The sequence below is a fragment of the Ailuropoda melanoleuca genome, chromosome 4 (assembly GCF_002007445.2).
Source record: "Ailuropoda melanoleuca isolate Jingjing chromosome 4, ASM200744v2, whole genome shotgun sequence".
NCBI lineage: Eukaryota > Metazoa > Chordata > Mammalia > Carnivora > Ursidae > Ailuropoda > Ailuropoda melanoleuca.
The window spans coordinates 55,831,530-55,851,058 of NC_048221.1; the positions used below are offsets into that span (position 1 = coordinate 55,831,530).

Sequence of the window (19,529 nt, forward strand, 5' to 3'; positions counted from 1 at the left end):
ACTTGACCCAGGTCGCCGGCGACTGTGGGGCTGTTCTCTCACCTGGCTCCTGCCACCTGATGCTTCGAGGAGATTGAGAATGGGGGGATCCGTCCATCCATCCATTCGTTGAACAGGCTCTTCTTAGGTGCCTACTGGGTACCAGGCACTGCTTTCTCACGGCATTGGGATCCAGCGCTCTCTCCACGTTATACTGTATTGGGGCGGGGGTGGGGGTCAGGCAATAAACGGGTGAACTAACGTCCGAACCAGACTATTTCAGAGAGGGAGAAACCTTCCAGGGAAAATAAAAGCAGAGATTAAAAGGGCTAGTGCGCCAGGAGAAGGGAGGACAACTAATGCACAACGAACGGTCAGGGAAGGCCTGTCCTGAGTTGCTGGTTGAGCTGAGGCTGGAATGTTGAGCAGGAGCCAGCCATGGGGGACTCTGGGAAAGACTGTTACAAGATGCAGAGAAAGATGTCATCTCTGACTCAGGAGTTCTCGCCCTGCGAGTCTGCAGCCTGGCCTCAAGAGGGGCTGCAGAGCTCCAAACTGTATGTAAAATGTTATGCTGTGTGCTTGTACTGGAGAGGGTACGTGCCTCTCAAGAAATATCCAGTGTCTGGAGCCACTAGAAAGGTTGTCAACAACAGCCAGGGGTCACAAACAGGGGTCTTCACTGGCTAGGCAAATGACTCGAGGAGAGATTAGCAGGGCTTAAGATGCCCATGAGTGTGGAGACTGGAGACCAGAAGAGTGTCCTTTGTAGAGGAAGCCACTTCTCAGTTCCAGCCAACCAATATAAGGCAGGAATGCTAGCCTAACATTGCCCATCTTCCCATGTTTCAAGAGAAGAGAGTGTTTCTATATGAAATTTCTGTATGAAATCTTTTACATGCCAGCAACTAATTTAGCTTTTAATTTAAACATTAAGGTGGCCAAGCACAAAATCCATTCAATTCTGCGTGACGGCCAGTTTGCTGTCTGTGACGAGCCGGGCCATTTTCTGCTAGTCACACTTGGCAGTAACTGCTCCCTGATGCCTCCTGTGGTCCAGGCCCTGCTCTAGCAACACAGTCCCTGAGAGAAGCAGACACGGTTGGTTCAGTCCCTCTTGCAGTGCAGAGAAGAGGACACGTGTTGGGATAGCTAACACCACGCACCTGCCACTCTAGGAGACACACGTACAACACAGGGTGAAGATTTAGGGCAGGGGTTTAGAGAAGGGCCAGATAGGACACTTCTGTTTGTCGGGCACATGGCACTCACCTGTGGAAAAGTTACTGCTAGGTGCTTGCACACAAAATACCCGTACAGAAGAGAAGAAGCTGCATGGTAAGCTTACTCTGAAAATGTCTTTCCAAGTATGGTTTTAGTCTGAACCTGTGGCCTTCTAAAATGTCACAGGCAGGGGCGCCTGGGTGGCACAGCGGTTAAGCGTCTGCCTTCGGCTCAGGGTGTGATCCTGGTGTTATGGGATCGAGCCCCACATCAGGCTCCTCCGCTATGAGCCTGCTTCTTCCTCTCCCACTCCCCCTGCTTGTGTTCCCTCTCTCGCTGGCTGTCTTTATCTGTGTTAAATAAATAAATAAAATCTTTAAAAAAATAAAAATAAAATAAAATGTCACAGGCAAAAGCTGTGGAGAGTCAGTTATAGGCTGTGATACTGTGACTTATGGTAAGAAATATTTATTTAAGCGGCGCCTGGGTGGCTCGGTCGGTTAAGCGTCTGCCTTCAGCTTGGGTCATGATCCCAGAGTTCTGGGATCGAGCCCCGCATCGGGCTCCTTGCTCAGCAGGCAGCCTGCTTCTCCCTCTGCTCTCTGCAGCTCCCCCTGCTTGTGCACACTCTCTTCCTCTCTCTCTCTGTCAAATAAATACATAAAATCTTTTTAAAAATTTATTTATTTGATCTTCCTCCTGCTCCTGGCACAGAGCTCCAAAAACCCTTGGAATTTCCTGTGATGACAGTGAGAAAGGTGTCTTTTGTTATGTTCCTGAGGTGACTTTTGGAAAGCACCTGAGAATGGGGGCTGGCCACCAGGGGAGCCAGCCAAGTGATTAGAGTTGGAACTCTCAGTCCTACCCCCTAGCCTCTGGACAGGGGAGAGAAAAAGGAACTGGAGACCCAATCAATTGCCAATGGCCAATGATTTATTCAATCATGCCTGGGTCACGAAGCCTCCCTAAAAACCCAAAAGGACAGTGTTCAGAGAACTTGCAGGTTCAAGGAAAGTGGGGAGCTCAGATAAGGCATGGAAGCTCCATGTCCCTTCCCGCATACCTTGATCTGTGCATCTCTTGCACCTGGCTGTTCCCGGTTAAATCCTTTTGTAATAAACTTGCCATCCAGTACATTGTTTCTCTGAGTTCTGTGAGCTGCTGTAGGAAATTAATTGAACCTGAGAACAGGGTCGTTGGAACTTCCCTTCGATAGCTGGTCCTCAGAACCATAGGAGAAAACCTGAACTTGCAGTTGGCTTCTGAAGGGGAGGACAGTGGTCTCCTAGGACTGAACCCTTAACATGTGGAGCTGATGCTATCTCCCAGTAAATAATAACAGATTTGAGTTGAATTGTAGGACACTGTAGGGGAGGAAAAACTTTTCCCCTCCTCCTTCCTAGGTTCTGCGGCTGGCCTAATCATTAAATTGGAGTAAGACAGATTCACAGGCTAACTAAACAAATTTAGTTTTGTACATATGAGGACTCATAAAAATGTGAGACTCAAAGAAGTAACCAAAGCAGGCAGCTTTTTTACCTTTTAGATAAATAATAAATCTGTGCAGAATTGACAAGGGAAAGAAGTTGGGGCTTGGGGTAGCAAATTAGTGAAGAAGTAAACAAGGTTTATTTATACAGCATTCTGGGCCCTGAATTCCCTACCTCTGGTGATAAGGATGTCTTCTACCCAAGTACCCTTCACATGGGAAATTTATTTCCTGCTTTCCGGGAGATAAAAGAGGGTCACAATGTCCTTATTGCACAGGCTGTTTCTTAAGTAACTTTAATTCAAAATAATCCATTTGCCAAAGTGGCATACTTGGGGGCAGCCTGCCCTGAACCCCAACAACACTGGTACAAGCAAGACAACTGGTCCAAAATGGAGTCACATATGCAAAGCCCTCTATCAACAAACTGAGAATTAATTACAATTTTAACTCTCCCTGAAATGGAATCTTAAAACAGTCGATCAGGAATCACCTGATCAGCACTAATTAGGTAATCGGCTTAATAGGTTCTCATCATCTCTTAAAGGAAAGTAACCTTGCCACCTTGAGATAACCAACCCACTTTTTCACCTAGTATAACTTCCTTGTTCCCACTCCCTTTTGCCTGTACAAGTCTTTCATACAGCTCCTCAGTGCTTCTTTCTATCTGCTAGATAGGATGCTGCCTGCTTCTAACCAATCTTCGCTCAAACTCTTGAAATTGCTAACATGCCTCAGTTTATCTTTTAACAATACCCAGCTGATGTTAGACAATTGTGTGGGAAAACCCACACACTGGAATTGGGGCCAGAAATGGAAAGGCATGGGCACCTGGGTGGCACAGTTGGTCAAGCATCTGACTCCTGGTTTTAGCTCAGATCATGATCTCAGTTTCCTGAGATCCATCCCCTCATTGAGCTCTATGTTCAGTGTGGAATCTGCTTGAGATTCTCTCCCTCTCTCCCTCTGCCCCTCCCACTCATTCTCTCTCTCTCTCCATCAAATAAATAAATCTTAAAAAGAAAAAAACACAGAAACGTAGAGGCCAAGGCCAGAAGACATTCCCAGAGAAAGGATCTCAACAATGCTGAGATTTGCATTCAGGGTTCAGGACCCATTCCTCAAGAGAGATGTTCTGAAAGCATTTCAGTTCCCAACCCTTTGTCCCTTTGGGCACCAGCGAATGTGGTCTTTGTGAATAGGCATGTTGTAGTATTTCTTTACTATATTGTTTACAGCAGTAAAATATTATACACAACTGAAATATCCTTAAAAACAGATGTTATGGTAAGTTTGTAATTACATCAAAATAAGAAGTTACCAAGAAACAATAATTTGAAAGAAAGAGAGTGTGTGGTGGTCTAGATTAACTATAACTGGCCATGAGTTGATCACTGTTGAAGTTGAGTAATGGGTCAGGGTGGGGAGAGGATTCATTATATTTTCTTTTTTCTTTTTTTTTTTTTTGAAGACTTTATTTATTTATTTGACAGAGAGAGAGAGACAGCCAGAGAGAGAGGGAACACAAGCAGGGGGAGTGGGAGAGGAAGAAGCAGGCTCCCAGTGGAGGAGCCTGATGCGGGGCTCGATCCCAGGGATCCGGGATCACACCCTGAGCCGAAGGCAGACACCTAACGACTGTGCCACCCAGGTGCCCCTCATTGTATTTTCTATCTATTTTTTGTGTATGTTTGAAATTTTCCATAGTAAAAATTGTATTTATTTATTTTTAAAATTATTTATTTATTCATTCATTCATTTATTTGAAGTGGGGGGAGAAGGAGCAGAGGGAGGGGCAGAAGCAGACTCCCTGCTGAGCAGGGAGTCCAATATGGAACTCCATCCCGGGACTCCAGGATCATGACCCGAGCCAAAGGCAGCCACTTAACCCACTGAGCCACCCAGGCACCCCCATAGTAAAAATTTTAAACAGGAAGAGAGAGAGAGAGAGAGAGAGAGAGAGAGAGAGAGATCATGGTATATCCACAGAGTGGAATATTATGCAGCCCTCATAAAGAACAACAACAATGTTTGTAGACCACTTGGGAATAATTTCTAAGATATATTGGTGAGTGAAAAAAAAAAAAGCAAGGTGCACACCCATGTGTGTAACATGTTTACTTTTAAGAGCAAGGCACTCCCTCCCTGTATTTGCTTCAACAGTGTAGAATAGCCCTGTAAGGGATACACACGAGTGTATCCCAGAATATGGACCCAGGAAGGCCCTAGAGCTCAATCCTCTTATTTCGTCTCTCTCCGCATTCACTTCCTGATGATCTAAATCACTAGGACCAGTCATGACCTTAAGAGCCATCAAGTCTCAAATGTACAGTTACATATGCAGTTTATATATGCATCTTGAATGCCTAACAGATACCTCAAACTGAATGCAGGGAATGAGATGCCTAATCCTGCACTTCTCGCCAACCTCCAGCAGCCCTATCTCAGTTCATGAGAACTACATCCTCTCAGTTGTTCCGGCAGCAAACCCTGGCTCAACCCATGAATCCTCTCTTCCTTTCATACCCTGCAACCAATTCATGAAAACATCCTGCTGGTGTTATGCCTAGAATCCAGCCACCTGTTAGCGCTTGGCTGAAGCTGTCCTCTCTTACCTGGATTACTGAACGGGAAAATTCACTCTTTTGGGCATATGGTTCTATAAGCTTTGGCAAACGTGCAGTCACATAACCACTACTACAATCAAGATTCGAAACAGTTCCACAGCCCTCTGAGAAACCCCTTTGGGATCAAACCCTTCCATACCTTTAAACCCTGGAAGCCCCTATTTATGTTCCTATCCCTACAAGCCTTTTCCTTCCCAGAACATTGTATAAATAGAAGCAGACAGTAGGTAGTCTCTGAGTCTAACGTCTTCCACTTAGGATAATGCACTTGAGATTCATCCATGTTCCTGTATGGAACCACATTGTGAGTTTCTTTTTATTGCTGTGCAGTATTCCACTGAGTGGATGGACCGCCATTTGTTTACCCGTTCATCTGCTGAAGGACAGGAAGACATTTTACTAGAAATGTATTGATATTTTTGGCTTTTAAATTAGGCCAAAGTATTACCTATTTAATAAATAAGTAAATATTCTTTAAATGTAAAATATTGTCCTAAAGAAACCAGTGGGACTAAGATCCTTTTGTTTTTAGTCCTTAGTGGATGAGTCATAAATGCTTTCTCACTGTTGCCTGTGTATGGACTTCTCACCACCCATCCCTTGCCCACCCCTCTCCACTCTGGCCATTATGAACCTGTGCGATCCAGCAAATGGACAGTGCTGATCCACCTTGCCCTAACTCGGCCACCAGCTAATACCCTTTGCCTGACACACCTTCTGGAAGGTTCCTCTATATCATGTCCCACACTAGTCACAGTTTGAGGAAGTAAATACCAGAAACCCTCCATGAAACTGACTGAAGAAAAAAAAAAGGAAATTCACTGGCCAATGTTATAGTTAAAAGCCCAGGTTCCAGGGTCTATCTGCTCGTGCTTGAATCCCACCTCCGCCATCTGAAAGCCGTGACTACTTGGGCCAGTTACAAAACCTCTTTGTGCCTCAGTTCCTTCATTTGTGAAGTGGGTAGACATAATAGGTCCTAACTCACAGGGTTGCGGGCATTAAATGAAGTGGTATTTGTGTAGCACCTTGAACAATGCCTAGCGTAGAGGAAGTGCTGTATTACTGTTTGTTAAGTTCAATAAATAAAACCTAACTCAAAAGTCTAGAGGAAGTGCCCCTTTTCACGTCAGCCTCATCCAGGGGCTCAGACGATGACACAAAGCCAGCAGCTTTGTTCCTCGCCCCTCTGGGGTGCTTCTGTTGCAGGCAGGCTCTCTCCTCATGATGGCAGGATAGCTGTCAGCACCTCCAAGCTTACAGCCTCAGCAACCCCAAGTCCCTACATCGAGTCTCGTTGTCCCTGATGAAGCCGTGTGTCCCTGCACCAAACAGAGACAGAAAATGCTCTGCCTAGCCAGGTGCGTCATTAGCTCACTCCAAGGGCCAGGAGGAAAGTGTGGGTGCTGTTGCCAGCAAAACACAAAGCACGCTATGCCTCACTATTGCACATTTTGTCTCTATCCTGACATCTATCCCACTGAGTTGAGTTTGCTTTAGGCCAGGCTGGTGCTCTGAAGCCCCCCCACCAGCCAATCCAAGTAGGCTGAGAATCCCTCGCACATCTTTGATTGCCCAGGGCCTGACACAGGCAAATGCTCCATAACTGTTTCTTGACTGGACTCACCCCCAAACCTCTAGCCCACAAATACATCCCCCTCTGCAGCAGACTGCTGGGTCTCATACAGTTCCACAGGCTGGGCACGGTCCCTGGGAAATGATTGACAGGAAATGGCCTGCAGAATTGCGATTATTTGGGATTTGTTCTTAATATTAATGCGATGCTGGTTCCTTTCTGTTTCTTTAATGCCATTTTGTACTAAGGTAGTTCAAAGTTCTTTACAAGCAGCTAGTAATTAATTCAACTTCATTAAGGCCAATTAATCCAGGATTAATTATAAATTTGCCCAGAGGAAGTTATTATACTTTGCTCTTTGATTTAGGTTTTGGCTTCTAAAGATTCCTTTAGGAGTGAAATGGAAATTTCCCTTTTCTCTGAGGGTAACTACCTTGCCAGTGATTGTGTTAACCATGTACCTTCCTCAATATGTCCCATACTAACCTCGGATGCGACTGTCACTTGGGCCACCAGCTGTGCTACATGGCATTCCCAGCACTAAACAGATCTGCTAATGCCACTAGCCACAGGGTGAGGAAGAGGGTGTCCTGACAAGAACTCATCCTACATGGTTTCAAACCAGAGCCCTATCTCATGCTGGCTGCGTGACTCACCATTTCTTCCATCTGCACTTGGACATAATAATGTCTTACAAGATCATTGTAGTCTATACTGGCCAGCATCCACTCCCTCCTTTTCTGAAAGGTTCCTCGATTCTCCTTGGAGGCATCACACCACCCTCTTCCAGGTGACTGTGGAGACTGATTCCCTCTAGTTCCAGAGTGAGTCTGAGACTCAGGTCCAGCCCACCAGCCATAGCAACTGGTTGGGTAGGGAACATGTGATCCAGTTCCACAACTGGAGGAAACCCTGGAATTGTTTCCCAGGGCAAGCAATACAAAAGTGTGCTCTCTGACACCGGACTACAACCGAAAGAAATCAGTCTGGGCCTGTGATGGGGTCCCAGGGGGGAGTCTGGCCATGGCAGGGTAATGGACTTCCAAAGATGTCCCTGTCCTAGAATCTGTGAGTATGTTACCCTACATGGTAAAAGGGACTTTGCAGGTGGGATTCGGTGAAGGATCTTGAGATGGAGGGTTACCCTGGATTATCCTGTGGGCCTGATGAAATCACAAGGGTCCTTATCAGGAGGAGGCAGGAGGGTCAGAATCAGAGAGATGGCATCATGAAAGGCTCCGCTGACCATAACTGTCTTTGAAGATGGAAGATGGACATGAGCCCAGGAAAGTGGGCAGCCTCTAGAAGCTGGAAAAGGCAGGGCAGTGCCTTTTCCTCCATAAAGGAATGAAGCCCTGCCAACACCTTGATTTTAGCCCACTGAGACCCATTTTGGCCACTGACCTCCAGCACTGTAAGAGAATAAATGTTTTAAGCCACCAAGTGTGTGCCAGTTGGTTACCACAACAGTAGGAAATGAATGCAAGCATTTAATTGGAGGACTGAGTCTATTTTTGTATTTATTACATAAACAAATATCTCCTAATACCCTCCCACCCGATCAGATAGAGGGGCCTTTACCAGGCTTGCTCCGCATCTTAGACCTAAGGAGCCCTAAGACTTACACCATAAACAACCTCAGTGCCTGTCTTCTGCTCAGACCTGCTGCTTTCATCTGACTGCACTGCCATGCAACACCAGTAGGACAGAGCCCTGGGAACTGTCAGGAGCTGCAGGCTCCGGCTGCTTTCCTAGGCTGACCCTGGGACCCAGCAGACGCTGACAGGTTTCCCCATTGCAGTGGGACATGCCTGTTGAAATGGAAACACTGCTCCCCAGCAGAGGAAGTTACAGTAGGAGACACAGGACTAGCCCCTGCTGACCTGGCCCCTGTCTCCAGCCTGACTTCTACCTCTGCTCTCCACAGCAGTTCCCGTGGAGTCCCTGGGGTACTGTTTCAGCTGAAAAAAGCATGACAAAATGACCCACTAAGGCCAGGATACACACAGAGAAGGCAAATATTAAGGGGGGAAACAAGGTCATGCCTTTATATTCCAAGACTCTGACCACCTTCTGTGCCCTCCCGGACGCTAGAGTCCCTTGTGAAAGATGTCATTTAATTTTCTTAGAAATGCTATACGTGAATGCTGTTACTGCTGTTTCACAGCTCAGGGAAGTGGACCTAGAGAGATAACTTGCTCAGAAAACATCAAGATTTGAAGCCAGGTCATCCATGCTGGAGTAGGAGGCTTCCACGCTGCCAGGAATGCAGGACCCTTCTGTTCCCGGCCAGCTGATCTTGGTTCTGTTAGTTTCCTTCAGCCCCAAAGATGTGCACCATCTTCATAATTTATGTCCTATTCAGATACCACCTACCACTTAATATGTTCCTTTAAATTAACCTGCTTTTTGACTTAAATCAAAGTATTTTCCTATCCATAGGAAAACTATCACTTGCAATAAGTAGAGAGGAACCACAAAATCCTTGGTTTTGGAGTCCTTAGGGAGATTAGCAAGTGCTAGAAAGGAGTCAAAGTTAACACTCTGCTCCCTAAGACTTGTTGAAATAGAATTAGAAAGGCAAGAATGTTCTTACTATAAAAATCAATATTATTTAATTTTAGGTCTTTGTACTACCTCTAAGTTGCCACCAAAATGATCTCTGTCTGCTCTGCCCCTAGAAATCAGCCTAGGGCTGAAATAATAAGCATGGCAATTAGGTTGGCAATAACCAGAAAGGGGTATAATTCTGAAGGCTGGTGAGGAAGTAGAAATGCAAGATCAGTGAATAAGCCAATTAGTTTTAAAAAGTGATTCCTTCACTGGGTATTTCTTTGGCTTATTTGATTCTGATTGGCTGGAATCTTGGGACCATGGCTCTGAAGTGCACTCCACACACTGGGAATTATTCTGTTTATAATAAGTGTAATAGTCTCCTTGGTGTGCCATATTCTCTCAAAAGCTTTAAATACAAGTTCCCAGCTACTGCCAGCAAGCAAATGATTTCCCTAAGACTAGAATATCAGAAAAGGAACAAAGAGAACAATTGACCTAAAAAATGTAAACCTGACATTGTGACCTGTGAATACCACACAAATATTCAGCAAAAAACAGGATTCTAGAGCAGTAGCTGGGAGTAGCATTAATGCTTTACCTTTTGATTACATCCTTCGAGTAGGCTGAGAATTTGACCAAAAAGGGGGGACTTGTTAAAAACAAGACAGTAAACCCCCAGTGGAGTCACTTATGCTAAACCCCACATTACCAAAACAAGACTTAACTAGTGTTGGTTCTCCAAGAAATAGAATCTTATTTTTTTTAAAGAGTTTATTTTATTTATTTGACAGAGAGTGAGAGAGAGGACACAGAGGGACAGAACACAGAGGGAGAAGCAGACTCCCCACTGAGCAGGGGCCCAACATGGGGCTCCATTCCAGGAGCCCAAGATCGTGATCTGAGCCAAAGGCAGACGCTCAACCGAATGAGCCACCCAGGTGCCCCAGAAATAGAATCTTAAACCAATGATCAGGAATCGTCTGATTGGCACTAGATAATCTGCTGATAGGCCCTGCATCCCCTAAAGGAAGGTAACCTTGTGATAAACAACCTACTTTTTTGGGTCTACTGGGACTTCCTTATTCCTGCTCCCTTCTGCCTATAAAAGTCTTTCATTTTGTACAGCTCCTCAGAGAGCCTTTCTGCTAATTGGACACTGCCTGATTCATGAATTGTTGAATCCAGCCAATAACATCTTTAAATTGTAATCAGTTGAATTTTGTTTTTTAACATTGCAAAGGGTATCAAAGGATATGGATCAACAGCCAGATGAAAAGAGATTCATAGGGCAAGGTATGGGGAAAGAGCCTGAAGCTCCCACACTCTCTCTAAGCATATTATCCTCTCCAAATCTCCACGTGTTCATCAACCTCTCTGAACCCTGTCCTTTTGGCTTTCTATGGAGGCTTCATTACATACACATGATTGATGAAATCATTGCCCACTGGCAACTGATCCAACCTCCAGCCCCTCTCATCTCCCTGGAGGTCGGGGGGGGGGGTTGGGACTGAAAGTGCCAACCCTTTAATCACTTGGTTGGTTCTCCTGGTAACCAGTCCCCATCCTAAGGTGCAGTCCAAAGGTCACCTCATTACCATAATAGACCTTTAGAGCTTTCATATCTTAGGAGATACCAAGGGCTTTAGGAACTTGATGCCAGAAACAGCGCAAAGACCTGTTAAAATAACAAAATTCATTTGAAGATCTAATTGGTTTCATTTAATGATCCATGAATTGAGCAGCATCCCACCTTAGCAAATAGAAGGGAGCTCCAGGGAGTTATACAAAATGGAAGGCTTTTATAGGAAGAAAGGGGGCAGAAAAAGGAAGTTCCTAGCAAAGAGTGGATTGCTTCAGGCCAGGTCTCCTTCCTTTGGGGAAAGACGGGGGTCTATAAGGCAAATTACCTCATAGTGCTGACTAGATAATTCCAGATTGACTGGTTAAAGTCATATTTCTGGAAGGGGTTGAAACTGCAGTTAGGTTAGGTATTAGTCTTGGTTTGTTGCCATGGGGCTTAACACAAGTGACTCCATTTTGGGTCTGTTGTTTCTTTTTTAACAGGCCAAATATGAATTTCTTATTATAAATCCCAATATCACAGTTCCTGTGAACAATGCTGCTATGATACCTGTGTGCAGGTATCAGCTGAGGTCCTGTTTCCAGTTCTTTGGAGTAAATACCTAGCAGTGAAATTGCTGGGTCGTATGGTAAATTTGTGTTTAACTTTCTGAGGAGCAACAAACCATCTTCCACGGCAGCTGCACTTTTATACACTCCCATCAGCAATGCACAAGAGTTCCAATATTTCCACATCCTGGCCAATACTTGTTATTTTGTTTCTTTCTTTTCCTTCCCTTCTTTCCTTTCTTCCTTCCTTCTCTTCCTTCCCCTCCCTCCTCTTCTTCTTCTTTAGCTGCTGCTGCTGTTTCTTCCCCTTCTTCTTTCCCTCCTCCTCCTCCTTCTTCATCATCATCCTCTTCTCCTCCTCCCCCCCCTCCTCTTCCTTTCCCTCCCCCAACCCTTCTCCTCCTCCTTCTTCATTATAGACACTTTAATGGGTGTGAAGTACTATCTTAGTGCAGTTTTGATTTGTACTTCCCTGATGACCAATAACATTGAGCATCTTTTCATGTGCTTAGTGGACATCTGTGTATCTTCTTTGGAGGCATGTCTATCAAGTCCTTTGGTCATTTTTTAATGGGTTGCTCATTTTTTTTTGTGTTGAGTTGTAGGAGCCCTTTATATTTCCTAGATATTAAACACTGATTAGATACGTGATTTGTAAATGTTTTCTCCCATTTTGTGGGTTATTTTTTCACTCCGTTGAGAGGTAAATGTTGAGAGATAGATCCTTGATACACAAAAGTTTTAAATTTTGATTAAGACCAACTTCTCTATTTTTATTTTGTTGCTTATGCCTTTGGTGCCATATTTAAGAAACCATTGCCAAATTTGGAGCGCCTGGGTGGCAGAGTCAGTTGAGGATCCGATTCTTGGCTTCAGCTCAGGTCATGATCTCAGGGTTGTGAAATCAAGCCTTGCATCATCCTCCACACCCAGCGTGGAGTCTGCTCAGAGTTTCCCTCTCCCTCTGCCCTTCCCCCTGCTTTCACTCTCTAAAATAACTAAATAAATCTAATTTAAAAAAAAGAGAAACCATTGCCAAATTCAAGGTTATGAAGATTTACCCCTATGTTTTCTTCTAAGAGTTTTTTTTTTAAAAGATTTTATTTATTCATTTGAGAGAGAGAGAGAGAGCATGAACAGTGGGGGGAGCGGTCAGAGGGAGCGGGAGAAGCAGGCGGGACCCTGGGATCATGACATGACCCAAAGGCAGACACTTAACTGACTGAGCCATCATGTGCCCCTCTTCTAAGAGTTTTATATGTTAAGTTCCTCAGTGCAGGTTTTGGATCCATTTTGAGTTAATTTTTGAATATTTTGTAAGGTAAGGGACCAACTTCTTTCTTTTGCACATGAATAACCAGTTTCCCCAGCATAATTTGTGGAAGAGACTGTCCTTTCCCATTGACCCATTGAATGGTCTTTGCACCCTTGATCACATCTGTGAGAGTTCATTACTGGGCTGTTTATTCTGCCTTCAGGAGGCAGTGGTGAAGGCAGGGATAGGCTTGACCTGGGCTTGTGGGTTCAAAGGTCAGGTGTGAAAGAAGCCAAAGCAAAAAAGAAGTAGAAGGGGTTGAAAAACAGTGACTGAGATGATCGAGCTTGGAGTCACGGATCTGGAGATGAAAGAGCAAGGGTCATAGGAGTGAGGGAATGAGAGTGCTGGCAGGTCTGGGAGCGTCACACAGCACAGTGCTGGAAGGTGGCAGTCCACACAGTTACTTGTATTGTCATTCATTGACAAGGATTTTCACCACCCATGGCTAGAAACCTAACTCAATCTATGTTAGCCCCAATATCAGTGCCATTTACACTGCAAGTAGGGCAAGGCTGTGTCCGAGAATGTAAAGGATTTCATTAGGAATGTCTGCCAGCTTTCTTTTCCTTTGTGCTGGTTTCATTTTCAGGCAGAGTCTTTCCATAAAGTGGCAAAGATGACCTGGAAACCCATGACTCAAGACTCTTTCTTGATATTTCCAGTAAAAATACCAGGACACAGTGTCATTGGTCTGTCTGCTCACATTTCTGAACCAATCATCATTTTGGGGGTGTTGGGATACTTTGATCATTCAGGCCGGGATCCCATGTCCACTCCTGAAACAAAGCTATGGGTTGAGGTCAACCCATCCAAACCACTCAGACCCAAAGTCAGGGATTGGTGGTTCTCTAAAGAAAGTGACTGATGGTAGCCAGAAAAAGCAGGATGAATGCTGGGTAGCCAATATATGTCCACCACTGTGGGCCTCACCTGCCCTTTACTCACCTGCATATCTTAGACACCAGCCAGCTACATAGTCTTCTGTTGAACTGAAGGGAACTGGCTGGCTTTGCCACCAGGCCCAGCTTCTTTCTACACCAGATGTGGGGTCTCAACTTTGTCAGGTTACTTGATTGATTTGTGATCCTGGACAAACTCCGTCCCCTCTGAGGGCCTCAGTATCCTCATCTTCGAAATAAGAATGCTAGACTAGATCCATGCTAGAACAGCTCTAGCGGAGGGGAGGTGGGGGCATGAGACTGGCATCCTGCCTCCTCAGCTTTCCCTTTCTCCACACATACTGGCCACAGAGGAATTCTACAACCCCATGGAATGTGGTTTGAAAACCACTGGATCAACTGTTCCTAGTGATTCCCCTGAGCTCCAAAATCCTTATTCCCCAACTCTTGCCCCCCATTTTCTCCGAAAGGAAATCCTCTTCGTGCCAAAATCTGGGGCTTAAAATACTAAATGTAGAAAAGCTCTTCTCTCCTAACTGAATAAGGCACGAAGAAGTTAGTCCCATAGAATGCCTCACTTTGACTACTAATTGGGGGAAAGCTTTCTTCCTCTATGGGGTGAAAGGAATTGCTCCTTACTTGTGAGTAATGACCAGGAAAAAGTCAATGAGGTGCTAAGCAGCCTTTTTGGTGTCCTAGGGTTGATGAATCATAGCCACTAGTAACAAACTCAGCCTTCCAAGGCTTTGCCTCTGCTCTTTTGCACTCGGAAAATGCCAAAAGCTTCCATTCATGGGCAGAAATCATTACCAAGCCCCATAAAAACCCTGTGTTTAAAATACATGCAACAAAACCGCATGACTTAAGTGGTATGTGGTGGTATCTAATCTTATTTGAATTCATAGAAAGACTTAATTATGAGCCAGGCTATGTGCCAGGCACTTGGGTTAAAATGATGAACACGAATGTGCACTACACTCACAATGCCTACAGTTTAGTGGGAGAGACAAACATTGACCCGATAATCTTGCAAAGAAAAAAACCTAGATTCAAAAATAATGGAGAGGTACAAGATGGGAGAGTCAGAAATTACTACAGTAGGATTTGACTTCAGGTCTGTTTCAAACCTGATTCAAGCTCTCCTAAGCTCTAGGCAAGTCTCTCCTTTTCTCTGGATCTGAGTTTACTAACCTGTAAAATAGTAACATACCAATTGCTCCTGAGGAAATCTTCCGTTGGTCAGGATTTGTCACAGGCATTCTCTCCTCGTGATGCCTTCCCCGGCTCTCCAGGCTGTTCTTGGAGGTCCTGCTCCGGGCTTGCACACCAGGTGCATACACCTGTCCCTGCACACCTCATGTTGCAAGTTTCCTAAATAAGGATCTGGCTTGTCAATGCTGGAGATTTTATCATCCCTAGTGCATTGTAGCGTCTGGCTCATAGCAGGTCCTAACAAATGTTTGTTGAATGAATGGATGAACGGGGAGACTGTATTGTGTTAGAAGGAGTGTGGATGTCATTCAGGAGTGTCATAAAGGAGTGTCAAATCTGACAAGACATATTTGCTGGTTTTATCATCTAAGGTTGTGGGATGGGATGAGGATTATACAGGCTGTGGAGCCTCAAGTCCTCAGTCAAGTTCTCCAGTTCTGCTGATTATTCACTGTGCAGTAATGTGATTATTTTTGGTCTAAGTTATTGTGCTTTAGTCTGCATCTTCATCTGTCTTAGGACTTGCACTACCTTACAGGGACGTAGAGTTTTGGAAACATGTTATTCACTGCCAACTTTATTTAAATAAAGGGTGAGGGTGGAAGCCAGGAGAAGCGGAGGAAAACAGTTCCAGGGAGGATCTTGAGCGGAGCCAGGGTGGGAGTGGTTGGTTGAGCTGGCCTCCCCAGGGAGGCAAAGCAATGGCTTGGGAGTCATAAAACTGCTCAGTAAGTAAAAGTCAAAGCTTAAGCTCTAAACGCGTTTCCTTCATCTTCGAATCGGAGGTAATAACTTGAGCTCCGCAGAAGGGTATGACGTTCAAATGCGATGATAGGATGGCACGATTAGGAACCGGACTCCAGGACCCCACTTTAGTGCCCCAGACCAAAGTCGGGACGAGATTCCTTCCCATTCTCCTCCTAGAAGCAGAGCAGGAAGTGCCGGCTGCGGGGGAAGCCAACCCCGCAACACAGTCGGAAGTGGGTGGGCGGAGCCCTACCGGCAGCCTCGATGGGCGCAGCCAAGAGCCAATGGAGAGCGGAGGCGTTCCAGTCCTCGCCAATGGAACGCTGAGTAAGGCGGGCCTTGACTAACGGCCCTAGTAACAGCCGCATGGTAACCCGGGTGCTGGGCGTGTGGTACTAGCTCTCCGTTTTCCACGCTGGTTTCGGCTCCCGGCGTCTGCAAGATGAAGATTGAGGAGGTGAAGAGCACCACGAAGACGCAGCGCATCGCCTCCCACAGCCACGTGAAGGGGCTGGGGCTGGACGAGAGCGGCCTGGCCAAGCAGGCGGCCTCGGGGCTCGTGGGCCAGGAGAACGCGCGAGAGGTGTGGCGGGCGGGCCCGGGAGTTGAGAGGCCGCTGAAGTGGGGGGCTCAGGGTGGGTGTGCGCTTGGATGTCCCGCCGAGGTTTCCTTAGGGTAGTGAGAATGGGCTACGGGGCGGGGACGCGGGCGGCGAGGGAGGTCCGCCCTGGGCCTGGGAAAGGGGCAGTCCCAGGAGAGCAGGTGCTGACCCCACGCGGGCGGTTGACTCTTCCTTCACCTCATTGACATCAGATCACGATTGAGTCCGCTCCGCTGTGCCTTGCTCTCCTCGTGACGCAGGGATAAGCTGGGAAGAAGTTAATTAAGGTCCCTGCTCTCATGGAGCTTACATTTTAGCGTGGTGAGAGACGATAAACGTTTAACCGGTAAATAAAATAATTACTAAATTTTGGTGGAGGTCAGTTCCTGCAGGGCTTTGTCGGACGTGATAAGGAATTTGGATTTCTGTGAACGCAGTGGGAGGCCATAGGGGGTTTTAAAGTAGGGAAATGATCAACCTTAGAAAACTCACTTTGGGACTCACTTTGGTTCCCAAGGCTTGGGGGCTGAAGGAGGAAAATGGGAATTAGGGAGAGGAGCAGTCTGCTTCAGCCACACTCCAGCATCCTTTTTGACCTTTCCAGTCAAATCCACTTGTCTTAAGGGGCACTGATGCCAAGTCATTTCACCTACATTATAATCACGAAACTATTCAAGCTCTTTGTATTATTTTTTGCAGATGAAAAAATTGAGGGTTCCCACTTGAGGTCACTTCACCTATCCATTTGCCACTCAGTTTAGTAATGGTGGTCCTGGGATTTGTACCCACGTGTATTTCGGACTCTCAAATCAGTGCTCTCTCTGTGATATTACAGCCACTTTTCAGCCTGCTGTGCTCTAAGGTCAGATCCATGCCCCTTGGCCTTGCCGTGGTTTGTTAGCTATAGACACCTGCACTTAATACCAGGTTAAGACTATTGCCTCCTAGCCGGATTGTGCTAGAAGAAAGGGCCAAAGAAAAGCCTCCGGTTTCTATTTTGAGCATCATCTTTCCAAAAATGGAAATATTGACAGGGTCAGGGGGACTTGGAAATTTCTCTTTATCCAGCTTCTGCTTACTGAGGACCTGTTATTGAAAATAGCTAACACTGGCTGAGTGCTTGCTGTGTGCCAGGCAGTGTTATCTCCACTGTCTTGTTTTTGCCTCCACCATAATAATTGTTACCTACTTTACTCGGCCTCTTTTCAGATGTTAACAAAAAAGTTAAAAGACTTGTATAGTGAACACCTATATGCCTAAATTCTACAATGAACATTTTACTCTATTGGTTTAACCTACATCTGTTCATGTATCCATCCATCAATCCACTTTTGCATTTCAGAGTAAGTTGCAGATAGTAGTACACTTTAGCCTTAAACCCTTTAGCATGTGTGCCACTATTATGAACTGTTTTCAGAGGAGATTTGATTTACACAGGCTAGGTAGGTAGGTCCAAGGTCACTCAGAGGGTAGTGGTAGAGACAGTATTTAAACCCAAGCTGTCTGATTCCAGAATCCATGCTTTTTTTTTTCCTTAAGATTTTATTTATTTATATGAGAGAGAGAGAAAAATCACGACTGGGGGGAGGGACAGAGGGAGAGGAAGAAGCAGACACCCAGATGCCTTCCAGTATCCACGCTCTAAACTCTGATGCTTTATGCCTCCTTATGAATATGAGCTTCCTGACAGTAGAGATGATTAAATATGATTATATACACCAAACCTTACTTATAATCAAGGCTCAGTATTTATTTATTTATTGAATTAATATGTATCCTGCTGCAGCTTTCAGGTCCTTGCATGACTCTGGTCACATCAGCAGTCTCCTTGGTGCTTAGTATCCTCTTATCTGAAAAAGCAGAGTTAGACTAGATGATCTTTTAAAGGCCCTTCCAGTTCTTTTTAAATTTTAGAATTCACTGAACATATCTCACTGGAGAGAATTTAGAGCTTAAACTGAGAGTAAATGGAAGAGGTCCTGGTGTGTCAGAGTGCATATCCACGGTTTGGAAAATTTCTTCCCAAGGAGTGCTGAGGATTATGATATTACAAGGCTCTAGGAGAAGACCATAGTGGGTAGCTCTATTTTCTTCTTAGAAATGCAACAGCTGAAGAATAGCATCTGGGCTTTCTTCGGGAACTGTGCTTTTCCAACTGAGTCAAAAATGGAATATAGCCCATCCACACATATTCTTTGAACCCACATTTTTGGAGTGGCTGTCTTAAGTGTGGGACCAGGGTACTTCTCCACAGTCCATAGGAAGTAGTGGTGTAGAGGAGATAAGATGGGTTCACAAGACCTTGTCACCACCCAGAGAAAAGACCTATGGCCTGCCCTAAGTCAACGTAAGAAACCTTGTAGTCCTGGGATATGTGTTCAGTAAGTGTGACTCTCAGCCTAATTTACAGTTAAACATTCTAAAATACATAAAATCAGTAACCCGTTTATGGAATTTGCATATATACATACACATATTTATATATATGTACGTGTACGTATATTGCTGTAAATGGCTTAATAGTATTCAGAGTTAGCATGAACTTAAGGTATAACAACAAATCATCAAGTAATTTACTCTTGAGGATTTGGAAGTCATTCAATTAATCTTATGGCGCCCTAGGTTTAACCTCACGTGCAGCATTTGCTTTGCGACATTCTGGGAGTTAACTAATGGCCAACTAGTAGTGTATGCCTTGATTCTTAACCCTTAATGGGTTAATTTGGGAATCTGATGAAAGCAGTGACTCTCCTCCCTGGAACCTATATACACAGTTTGTTTTCAGTTTCGTTGACAATCTCAGGAGGTGTGTGGGCCCCTGGAGTCTACCCTTGGCTCCCAGGGTAGAAATCACTGCTCCCATTTATACCCCTACCAACCATTCTCCACACAGTGCCATCTAGGTCTTTTAAAAAGAAATCATCACTGGATGCATAGCCTATTCCCATTACATATAGATTAAAATCCAAACTTTACAATGGACTAAAATCTTGTGAGTCCTGTGCCCTGCCTGCCTGTTGAACCTCATCTTCCCATTCTCCTTTTATCTTTGCTTTGGTCACTGCAGCCTTTCTGTCTCTTGGCTATGCATTTTGAATTTGCTGTTTCCTTTGTCTGCAACACTGCCTGCCCTTTGCCCAGAGCTTCACATGTCAAATACAGTGTCCTCAG

At 45.2% G+C, this 19,529-nt stretch overlaps 1 protein-coding gene across 1 annotated transcript in view; it reads left to right on the forward strand.

Annotated features, from left to right (window-relative positions):
• Window positions 1–16,199: 16,199 nt before the first annotated feature.
• Window positions 16,200–19,529, forward strand: part of RUVBL1 (RuvB like AAA ATPase 1) — a 40,262-nt gene continuing 36,932 nt past the window's right edge. Inside the window, 1 exon segment of the mRNA XM_002917633.4 lies at window positions 16,200–16,340. Coding sequence (XP_002917679.2) covers window positions 16,200–16,340 — 141 coding nt within the window.